We start from the raw sequence: 11231 nt of genomic DNA, 5'->3' as shown, positions 1-11231 counted from the left end.
TTGAGAAGAATTACACCAATAAATTATTGAGTTGGTTTGGCCGATTCTCTGTCAAACCAATGCTTGATGATTTGATACGCGCCACGCGCATTTCGGGGAGAAAGGCCCTGGCGCAAATGCATATCATTAGCATTATGAGCAACAGCACCGTCACTTGACCCTTTCGATCTTTTGAAAATTTTAGCGAACAAGCCGTGAAATTTCTTTTCAACTGTTGACCCATCACCTCGAAAGGTGGCCGTCGTAAGAGCTCCAGGTTCGGTAATGGGTTCTTCAGTTTCAGTATCATCCTCCGGTGCAATGTTTGGGATGGTCGTGCCGTCAGAAGAAGGCTGCTTCGTGGTTTTAGGACCTCTGGAAGTATTTGGTGGTTTTACTGTAGCCGTCGTGGTCCGGACGGGGGGTGCAGTCGTCGGGGGTGCAGCCGGGGTAGTTGACGCAGTTTCAGCTGAGACAGTTGTGGTCGGAACAGGGGGTGCAGCTGTCGAGGGTACATCCGGGGCAGTCGTGGTTGGGGCAGGGGGTGCAGCCGGGGTGGTTGACGCAGTTTCAGCTGGGACAGTCGTGGTCGGAACAGGGGGTGCAGTTGTCGGGGGCGCAGCCGGGGTAGTCGTGGTTGGGGCAGGGGGTGCATTCGTCGAAGGCACAGCCGCGGTGGTCGTTGTGGGAGCAGCCGGAGGAGTGGTTGGTGGGGCGGTTTTGGGAGGCTTTGACGGGGCGGCCGTTTGCGGCCCACACGTGCATTTAGTCTCGCAAGGGCAAACTGGACACTGGACGGCGCAGGGGTTGCAGCACACGCGCTGGCAGCAGGGTGGTGCGTTGGTCACGCATGGTGGTGCGTTGGGCACGCATGGTGGTGTAGTCACGCAAGAAGGAGGAGAGGTCACAGGCCCTCTGGAGGTTGTGGTTGGTGGGGTTGGCGGCGTGGTTGGTGGGGTGGATGGCGTGGTTGGAGGGGTTGACGGCGTTGTCGGAGGAGTTGACGGCGTGGTTGGTGGGGTTGACGGCGTGGTCGGTGGTGTTGACGGCGTGGTTGGAGGGGTTGACGGCGTTGTCGGAGGAGTTGACGGCGTGGTTGGTGGGGTTGACGGCGTGGTCGGTGGTGTTGACGGCGTGGTTGGAGGGGTTGACGGCGTTGTCGGAGGAGTTGACGGCGTGGTTGGTGGGGTTGACGGCGTGGTCGGTGGTGTTGACGGCGTGGTTGGAGGGGTTGACGGCGTTGTCGGAGGAGTTGACGGCGTGGTTGGTGGGGTTGACGGCGTGGTCGGTGGTGTTGACGGCGTTGTTGGAGGAGTTGACGGCGTGGTTGGTGGGGTTGACGGCGTGGTTGGTGGTGTTGACGGCGTGGTTGGAGGGGTGGACGGCGTTGTCGGAGGAGTTGACGGCGTGGTTGGTAGGGTTGACGGCGTTGTCGGTGGGGTGGACGGTGTGGTCGGAGGGGTTGACGGCGTTGTTGGAGGAGTTGACGGCGTGGTTGGTGGTGTTGACGGCGTGGTTGGCGGCGTTTCTGGGGCAAGGGTGGTGCAGTCGTCGTCGCATTTCAGGTACGACTTGATGGCGCAGTATATCTTGCCCAGGGCCTCGTTCTGTCCTGCGCAGTCGTTACCCTTAGGAATCACCATTTTGCAGTTATTCTCGTCGTCAGAAGGATTGGATGGCGGACCAGTAGGAATTGCCTTGCAATCTATCACGATAGTTTGCGACCCAGAGTTCGATTGCGGCCCCGAGTTCGATTGCGGTCCTGAGTTAGATGGCGGCCCTGAGTTCGATTGCGACCCAGGGTTAACCTCCTTGGCCGAATTAGCACAGCTCCACAGCTTGCGCCACTGGTCTACATCATAGCCCTGACTGCGGATCAGGCCAGGGTGCTGCCTTTCGAATTCCTGCTGCGACTTTTCACTCCTGAAATCCAGGCTGCACTTGACTCGCTCAGGGTAGTCGCACACCTTCAGGTGCTCGTTGAAGACGAGCGAGTCTGGACACTTCATCAAACGAGTTGCGTCCGCCAGGCAGACGCAGTAGCCGTCGCAGGTGTCGGCCCTCACTATTTCGCCGAATGGCTTCTGCGAGCCGTCGCTGTTGAAGCAGCGCACTGGGTCGCAGTACATATCGCTCTTGAAGTTGGCGTAGGCGATGCCGCTCGCCTTGCGCACCAGGGACACCAGTGCGAGCCCTAAAATTGTATTTAGGACTCCTGAAAATGCGAAGGAGAAACATAAATGAGTTATTTTAAGAAATAATCAATGTCTGTATAAAAAATTTTAAAATAAGTAATGAAAATGACAAGGCATAACACTTAAAATAAATAATTTGCCAAAAGAAAATTAAATTAAAAAGTTAGTATAGTTATTTTAAAATGATAACATTAAGCTGAAATGTAGAAATTTTACTATTAATGGGAATTGATGAGAAAATTAAGAATAGAATAAGTATTATTTTTAATTTAAGTACGAAAATAAAACAAAGCAATTAATTTTTTCCCAAGGTTGAAATATTTGCAATTAATGCATGAGAATATAATTTTTGTAGAAACCCTTAATTACTGGTTGTACAAACTTAAAATAAATTATATTCGATCTTTTACAATAAGTTGTCCTATTTCAAATTAAATATATGAATCTTAAAAGCATATCTTACCCATTGCAGCAGCTTCAGAACACTGACAACACTCGGGAAAAGATTTTCATTTTATGCTAAGCCTAATCAGTTTCAAGAAAAACAAAATTATCTTTACGAACACAAAGTTTTCAGGGCCAAAATGTAACGAATCTGCAATTTCAAAATATAAAATTTATTTCAACGGTCACGCAACAGTTGTGTAAAATTTGTGCGGCAAACAATAACTAAAAAATCGCTTCTTTATCACGTTTCACAGCTTAGAGCTTGTCAGCCAGGAATGTGCTTGCGGTTTTCGGTCCGCGCTTGGGTTGATGGCGACATTGATGAAGCTGGGCCCGTCCTGCACCTTCAGGCAGGCGGTCACAGCCTTCTGCAGCTCAGGTATGGTTTGGCAGAAGTGACCTTGCTTGCCGAACATTTCCATCATTTTCTCGTATCGCACGCTGACGCTAAGGCTGGTCGGTGGGCTCCTGAAATGTTATTATTTGTCAACTCGCAGTTCCTTATTTTGATTAACAGACGTGTTTCAGAATAACGTCACGCGCGTTGCATAACTCTACAATCTGCAGGCGGAAGAAAAGAGAAAAATCTACTCACACGAGGGCCAAGTCTCCCTCCTCTCTCAGGGCGTCCCACATTTCCTGCTCGAATCCGCCGTAGATGCCATTGTTGTTCACCACCACCACGATCACAGGAAGCTTATATCTGTGAAGATTGCAATGGGTATTTTTTACAGGGTTGCTGGGAGTTTTGTCCAATGAAAATTACTCTTTTTTTCGGGAAATAATCGACAAAAAAGCATTTTTTTCTTGAGATTTTTGTATGAAAATTTTCACTGAATAACACAATAAAATTACTTTTTGAATCTAAACAATACGAAATGTGTTAAAAATTTAAACATTAAAAAATTCATTTGAAAAGAAAAGTTTTCATAAATTGGGCTGAATAAATATTTTAGTAATTTAAAATCAAAATCGAAACTTAAAATTTTAAATTAAAATAGTTTAGTGGATGTAAAAATAACAGTCACAAAAATCACCTAAAGTTTAAGAAATGTTAAACACGAAAACTAAATTTTGAAATAGGACTACGGATAAAAGCCAAAACTGGTTGAGCTCGCTAAAGAACTTATTGTTAGCTTCGAAGATGCCCGGAATTTCAATTCAACATGAAGAATGGAACCTCATTAAAAAATGTTAGAAAAAAAGTAGAAAAAGTAGAAAAAGTAGAAAAAAAGAAAAAAAGTAGACGCGCAGTCTTTTTCAATTTTCCACCAACGGCTTTTTAAAATGTAAATTAAAATTACCTGTACAAAGTTTCCAACTCCATTCCAGAAAAGCCGAAAGCAGAGTCTCCTTCGACGCAAATCACTCTCTTGTTTGGTGCGTACTTTTGCGTCCATTTTGCAGCAGCTATGGCGAAACCAAGGCCTACTCCCATCGTCCCAAATATTCCTAAGACGTAAAAAAGTCGGTCTCTTGATCCCATTCGGACAGTTTTTTTTTAAATTATGTTTTTTGCATTAATTGAGATATTTTAGACAGTTCAAATTAAAAATTTTAGATGCAAATTTATTTTACCTGCGTCCAGTCTGTGTCGCGGCTTGTTGTGCAGCAGGATGGTGCGGCCAATGTCCATAGTGTTGGCACCTTCGCTCACAATCATGCAATCTATCGAGCGTTTTTATGATTGAAATACTGTGTAAAAATGAAATTTCGATTTTATTTACCTTTAGGCAGCAGTTCCTGCAGGTGGTGGAACACGGCGTAGTAGTTCAGAGGGGTCGACACATCCAAGCACATGCTCTGAAACGTTAAAAATTGATATTTTATATTGCTTCAAATTTTGATTGAAATTAGCACCCGAGAAAAATATTAATCACTTTAAAGTTAAAAAAACGTGCATGAAATAAATAAACAACTAAACAAAGGAATGACTAATGCTCGTGAGTAATACGTTCCATTCGTTGCATTCATATACATATAGGAAAACGAATAACTAAACATCATCCAAGTTAATTTGAGAGTAATTTATGTAGCTCGGAACTGATACGCGAAAACAGTTTATTAAAAACAATCAAAAAATCCTAAAATCAACGAGGAAGGTGTCATATGTGTTTTTTATGCCCATCAAGAATAATGAAAATGTGGAAATAAATAATATTTTTATTATATTATAAATTAAAAATGTTCCTCTGACGCAAAACTAAATGAAAAATTGTTTTTTTTTCTTTTGGAATTTCTTGCTCATCAAAAAGTGTTTCGAAAATTTCTTTTCATCCCACGGAGTTTTTGAAATCCATATAATGACAAATCGAGTAGTAAATACCTCCCAACATCCATCTAAATTTCTGCGTTTGGGCTGACGGGGAACGGAAGCAAAAAGCGGCACGACACTTCCGATTAGTTCGTCGATGCAACACGAGCCACAAAATGCAGCCAGCTGCGTTTGTGCTACTAACTTTTCTAATTGTAAGATCGTCTTGATTCGTAAAACAATGTTTCGTCAAGTTTGATTTACAGTGTGCGTTGGATGCGGACAGCGACTTCATTTTCAGAGATTTAGCTATCGGAGGTGACGACCAGATCTTTTGGCATCTTTATTTCTAAAACAAATTTTATGTCAGAAAAATCATGGTTCCGCGATATAAACACGCCAGTGATGCAGTGCTTTTTGAACAAATGTGTCACTCCTCCACCACCACAAATTCCACACGTCTTCAACAAAATATTCAGCGATCCAGTTGAATGTTCCAAAACGGTATTTTTTTAAAAAACTGAAAAATTTGAATACAATTTCTTTTGAACCTAAAGAGTGACGACTGGGTGCTAAAATTTTCGTGCTCGCCTTCAACGACAACCCTGGAGGCTGACCCAAAATGGGTTTTCAAAGTCAATGGCTCATTTTACTACATTCCTCAGGAGCGAAATGTATTTGAAACACTTTTGAAAAAACAAAATTTTAACTCAATTAGCCTCAATAGGAAATGATTTTCGGAGCTGATAAGTTTTGCCGTCGACTTGGCTTTGCGCTCGCCACTTTTGAAAACAATTCTGACGTGTTGGACTTAATCTGGAAATGCAATTCAATCAGACCAGAAAATTAAACTTAAATTAATTTAAATTAATCGGTAGATGGAGCCAAGTTTTGGTCCTCGCAGCAGATTCAGCGCCTTCCTAACAACTCGTCGCGGATTTTGTGCTTTGCCTCAAAGCCGTTCGACGTGGAATCGGTCTGGGAAGACGACTGCAAGTCGCGAAATCGATTTCTCTGCTCTATCCCACAGCAATGCGTGCGATATCTTTGCAAAGAGAAAGCAGTGCAGAACAGCACCTGCACGCCCTATTGTTATTCTTCATTCTGGATGGAGCCGCACGTGAGATTCAAATCTGATTCGCGTGGAAAACTCTTCATTTTCTCACGCACCTGTCCTACTTGACGTTTTTTAAGAAGCAAAAAATAGTTTTTACTGTACGCTTAATTTCATTTTCAGATTTCACAAAGATCTGTGGACACAGGTGAGATGATAATTAATTAGAAGGAACAATATCTAAAAAGCAGTTAATTTAATTTCCTTCAGTTTTTGTTCCTCAATTCAATCAAGGCGTACGAAGTAGAGGATGCGGCAGTTTCTTGTACTTTTCGCAAACCGCGGTAACTCTTATTTTTTCGCTCAGATTGAACAGAATTATCGAATTATGCACAAACTAGGAGACGTATGGGCGCGCCCAAGATTTTTGCTCGAAATTTGGTTTGCAGCTTGTCAGTATCGAAACGGCCGAAAAATTCAAATGCATTAGAGAATTAGCTCGGGGTGAGGATATTTCCTTTCCGATCAAAACTCGTTAAAAATAATTGCTCAAAAGAATAAATTTTTTCTCTTTTTTTAACTTCATTTGCAAATTTACAAGGCCATAATAAATTTCATGCTTATTTTTATGAAACAGATGCTCGTCCAGAAAATATGGTGGTCAAATCTCGCACATTTTGGACTTCAGCAACCGACTTTGGTTGCAGAAATAGAATCGTGTGGTGTGGCACTGGCGAAATCGTGTCTTTCAACATGACGAGAGGCATGTTTTCCTCAACCAGAGACGACAGCGTCAACAAAAATTGCTTTATCATGAACGCCGACAAAGATCTGCTGACGGAGGAATTTTGCGCTGCCAAGTACCGCTTCATTTGCGAGGTATGATTTTCATTCAGAGGCTTGAATGAATTTCAATATTAATTGAGTTGACTCTGAAGGGGAAAACTGCGCCAAAGTTCTCGATTATCAACCACCCAAAGTGCCCAGCTTTCGAGTGTTTCGTGGATGTAATGAAGTAGAATTATTTTCGGCTAATATTCTAAAAATCCAAATTTCAGTTCTCCAAATTCTTCAGATTTAAACCAGACCTGATTGCAGGTATGAAAATAAAAACTACATTCATAATGACTAATCCAAAATGAATTAAAAAATTGTTTATTTTGAAATGTGGTAAAATTAAAACTTGATTGTTGCAGTGCATGACAGACACGAAACTACCCCACTTTTTGCTAAATCAAAGACACCATGCACCGTTGGAAAAGTAAAGGTACTAATAACTAATTCTATTCAGCATTAATTTTAAAAGAATCCAGAAAGCTACTTTAAAAAAAACATCATGGTTTTATCAGACTTGCTTGCCTTTAAAAATATCTCTCATGTTTATTTGAATTTTTGAAACTCTGAGAATTTTTCTCGCAGCTAACCTTCAACCGAGCTATTAGGGAGTGCTGTGCAATGGGTCTGCAACTCTATCCTATTCTGATGAACGGACTAGACTCGATTAATCCTGATTTTAACAAACCCAGTAAATTATTCTAAAAATTATTCAATCTAGTTTTGATTTATGTCCATTTTTCCTTCTCGATTCACGGATTTAATTTTAAAATTTACGCAGAAAAGTACAACGGAATGTCTTTTTGGTCACTGGAAACGCTGCTATTGAACGGTAGCAACCAGTACATCGCTTGCCCATTCGGAAACGTCGGAACGCACACGTTGCGAGAGGAGCAAAATAAGACGTGCGTCGCTTACGAATTCAAAGACGACAAAGTGATTGTGTCCGCGGCAAACTGCGACGAGGAAAAGTATTTCGTGTGCATGGTAGCTTTTTGGTGTTTCTCTACAGTTGGAAGAATTTAATCAAATGACGATTTCGCAGCCTGTGTGGCAGTACACCAACGACACTGTTTATTCCGAAAACAGTCTGGAGACAAAAATGACCTGCAACCCTTCTTGCCCCTCTATACCTCCGGAAACAGTCGATGTGTGTTGATTAGCGTCTTTAAATTTAAAAAAATCTTCAATTGTATTTTTGTTTCGCTATATAGAACTACTTTCTTCGCTCAATTGCTGATATCCGGAAAGGTAAAAAGCGAAAATTATTTCAAACAGCAACTAAAAAGACATATAAATTGACAATCTTTTTCTGCGCATTGAAAATAAGTTTGCATGAAAATTCCTAACGAATATTTAAAAATTTGAAGCTTTTCCGAAAGACATCCCAACCAGCGAAGATTGCGGCGGTGTATTCGTATTACCAGAAGGATTTGTATTATTTGCTTCATGAAAATTAAATTTTTAGCACGTAAAGAGATAAAATATTTCAGGAACCTGCAACGTTTTGGGGGGCTGTCAGGTCGTGCAGATCTTTGGGGCTGCAGCTCGCCGAAATTACAAATTACAATCAGAGTGAATGTTTGTACAGCAGATTTTTGGCTGGTAATCAGCTCTAAAAAATTAAATTTTTTAAATTTCAAACTAACCGTATTTTTAGAATGGGCATCAAGAGAAAATATCAATGATATTTGGATTGGAGGAAGCATGCTTGGTTGTGATAAAACATTTAGGTTGATTTATTTTTTTCTCTCAACTTTGATTTGAACTTTCACATTACTAAAGAAGAAAATTATCAGTTTTCTTCAGCAGTCTAGAATATTAATGACTCAAAATATTTAAAATTTAAAAGTCGCCTTTTTTAGATGTGTGTTATAATTATCAAAGTTATTTCTCTCAGGTGGTGCGGATCAGACGTGACTATGTCACCAAAAAGCTTCAGTCCAGAGATCAACCAAACCAGCGCCAACGACGAGTGCTTGGTGCTGACGAACGAAATCAAGTACAACAAAAACATCAACAGCACACTTAGATTGACCATCGCGATCAGGAACTGCTACGGGAAGTTGGTGTATTTTTGTCAACTGGTGGAAAAACCAATAAAGAAATAAAAAAAATCGAGACTCACGACAACAGACTTCTTGTTCTTGGCAATGGCCGCGTCCAATTCCAGCCACCACAGCTTGGAGACGGTCCAACGGCCCTGAAGGGCTGACGTCAGGGCGTTTAGGCTTGCGGAAAGGTCTCCACCAACAGGCACAGACGCGAGGACGCTCTCGTGCAAATCGTTGGGGTCCACTTCAAGCTAAATATTACATGCAAAATGAAGGATTGAAAAAATGAATTGGAAAAATTAGTTGAAAAATGGTTTCTATCTATCTCTCCTACTTGAATTGATTTTGCAAAATTTATGGTCAAGTGATAGCTCTAATTAGCAGCCAAAGGAGTGCAACAAGCCGATAATTTGTCTGATTTGGCTGGAATTAAAATAGTAAAAAATTGTAATCAACACTCAAAATCAAGAAAATAATTTGATTTTGAATTATAGCCAGTGAAATATTTATTCAAGTTAAAGTTTGGGCCAATAAGTTATAATATTTTGTTGCTACCTGGATAAATTTGACGTCAGGACTGAACCTGGGCGGTCGTCCGAAGTGCATTTGCCAGTTGAGCTGGTTGCCGACCAACAGGACAACATCGGCCTGCTGCAACGCGAGGCTGCGGGCCGTGCCGACGTTCTGTGCGTGTTCGTCGGGAATCATGCCCTTGGCCAGCGGTGCCGTCAGCACTGGAAGCCTGAATGTCTCTGCCATTTTCACCACGGCCTCCTCGCAACGCCAGTAAGCACCGCTTGGGCCTACGATCATCAACGGTCTCTAAATCATAAAAATAAGATTGTTTTAATTGAAAATTAATAATTTTACAATGCACAACAATCAAATTTATTGTCTCATGCACATTTAAATATTTTTTGGAATAATTTTAATCTTATGTGAGGATTATCTAATTGGGTTCAAAATAAAATTATAAATTAAAGGGAAAATCATAATACAAAAATATGAAATATTCATTATACATAATATACAGCTAAAATATTATTTATTCTTTTATTACCAAATATATTTTATTTAAAAAAATCTTACGTTTGCCTGAAGTAGGAGTTCAGCTGCCCTGCTTACGTCCTGAGGGCTGGGCAGCGTGACAGGCGGAGGTGGACAGCGTGGAGCCAACTGCACGTTGTCCCAGCTCACCTGCTGCGTCAAAACGTTGGCCGACAGGTCGAGGTAGGCGGCGCCAGGTCGGCCGTGCGTCGTTGCCCTGACTGCCTTGGCCACGTGCTGAGGGATCAGCGCCGCGCCGCCAGGCTTGCCTGAGTACTTGCAGTGCAGGCTGCACGACTCCACCTGGGGAAAATCAACTCTAGGTTTATTTATTATTTTTTTAACCGTTTAAAAGATAAATTTGGCAAATGCGCAAAAATGAGTCAAGACTCAAAACTAAGAGATAGTCAAATTTTATCTAAAATTAGAAAGGAAAATAACCAGGACAAAGTCATTCCGATAAAAAATGTCAGATTTTTGTCGCATCAGCTTTCAAAATTGTTCTAATTTTATTTATTTATTATTTAAATGATATCAGAATTAATTTAAGTGAGATGAAAATTCCATAATTTTTCTATCATGATAAACCCACCTGCGGATACTCCTGAAAGCCGCCGACGGCCTCATGGTCCTGCGGACACGCCCCTCCAAGCAACAGCACCGGCCTGATTGTGAATTTGAGGACCAAAATGACAACATGCTCCTCTCTAGCAGGTAATTCAACATTTACCAAGCATTGATCTTGGCGTTGGCAAGTCCAGCGACGGCGTGCAGCACGCCTGGACCGGACACGACGAGACAGGCCGCCGGACGCTGCGTGAGGAAGCCCCACGCCTGGGCCGCGTAGCAGGCGGCCTGCTCGTTTCGCATGCCGACGAACTGCACTCCCGCCTGCTGCATAGCCATGCTCAGCTCGATCACCGGCACGCCGACAATCCCGAAAACGATCTCGACTCCCTACAAAAATTATGGAAATTATCAATTCAAGGACAGTATTGGGAAAATAACAACACACCTGCTCTCTCAGAGCTTCAGCCAAAATGGTGTTTCCATCAACTTCCTCAGCCATCGCAGAATTGATTTAAATCTGCGGTAATTATCATACAAATCGGTTAAATTGCTTTCGCTGATTTTGTGATTTTATGAAAGAATTCCAATGCAAACCTTGATGTTCAGGCCGATTAACGTGTTGCGACAAAAGGTCGTGAGATTAAAAATAAGCAACTCGATTGATAAAGAAAATCACATCACAATGGGAGGTGCACGGCTTGCACTGTTCAGGTCCAAAAGGTCAAAATCCACTAATAATTCCTTTTGCCTTATCATGCCAGTTTGTTTTGTTTATCTTGTCAGCTGTCCTTTAGGGG

General features: G+C 42.0%; 4 protein-coding genes across 4 annotated transcripts; 2 read left to right on the top strand and 2 right to left on the bottom strand.

Moving 5' to 3' along the window:
- Positions 1–23: 23 nt before the first annotated feature.
- LOC135937477 (mucin-2-like) lies at positions 24–2746 on the bottom strand. Its single transcript, XM_065480628.1, has 2 exons — positions 2638–2746; positions 24–2194 (listed from the first exon to the last, which is right to left on the bottom strand). The coding sequence occupies exons 1-2, from the start codon at positions 2639–2641 to the stop codon at positions 24–26; spliced, it is 2175 nt and encodes a 724-aa protein (XP_065336700.1). The 5' UTR covers positions 2642–2746.
- A 29-nt stretch (positions 2747–2775) lies between these two features.
- Hacl (2-hydroxyacyl-CoA lyase) lies at positions 2776–11201 on the bottom strand. The gene is made up of 12 exons (XM_065477031.1): positions 11029–11201; positions 10880–10951; positions 10595–10821; positions 10457–10529; positions 9907–10167; positions 9373–9639; positions 8892–9068; positions 4349–4424; positions 4200–4289; positions 3926–4073; positions 3217–3324; positions 2776–3089 (listed from the first exon to the last, which is right to left on the bottom strand). Exons 2-12 carry the CDS (start codon positions 10931–10933, stop codon positions 2870–2872), a joined length of 1701 nt encoding a protein of 566 aa, XP_065333103.1. The 5' UTR covers positions 10934–10951; positions 11029–11201; the 3' UTR covers positions 2776–2869.
- On the top strand, positions 5022–5725 carry LOC135935758 (uncharacterized). Its single transcript, XM_065478308.1, has 5 exons — positions 5022–5090; positions 5142–5193; positions 5246–5379; positions 5433–5549; positions 5603–5725. The coding sequence occupies exons 1-5, from the start codon at positions 5052–5054 to the stop codon at positions 5723–5725; spliced, it is 465 nt and encodes a 154-aa protein (XP_065334380.1). The 5' UTR covers positions 5022–5051.
- LOC135935003 (uncharacterized) lies at positions 5735–8884 on the top strand. Its single transcript, XM_065477032.1, has 16 exons — positions 5735–5995; positions 6113–6137; positions 6200–6273; positions 6331–6433; positions 6567–6808; positions 6868–6936; positions 6988–7027; positions 7126–7196; positions 7349–7454; positions 7545–7750; positions 7809–7913; positions 7978–8014; positions 8134–8198; positions 8257–8368; positions 8424–8496; positions 8664–8884. Exons 1-16 carry the CDS (start codon positions 5984–5986, stop codon positions 8872–8874), a joined length of 1551 nt encoding a protein of 516 aa, XP_065333104.1. The 5' UTR covers positions 5735–5983; the 3' UTR covers positions 8875–8884.
- Positions 11202–11231: the final 30 nt, after the last annotated feature.

The sequence above is a fragment of the Cloeon dipterum genome, chromosome 2, assembly GCF_949628265.1.
Source record: "Cloeon dipterum chromosome 2, ieCloDipt1.1, whole genome shotgun sequence".
Lineage (NCBI taxonomy): Eukaryota > Metazoa > Arthropoda > Insecta > Ephemeroptera > Baetidae > Cloeon > Cloeon dipterum.
The sequence above is the reverse complement of the archived record's forward strand: the minus strand, read 5'-3'. Positions and strand labels throughout refer to the sequence as shown.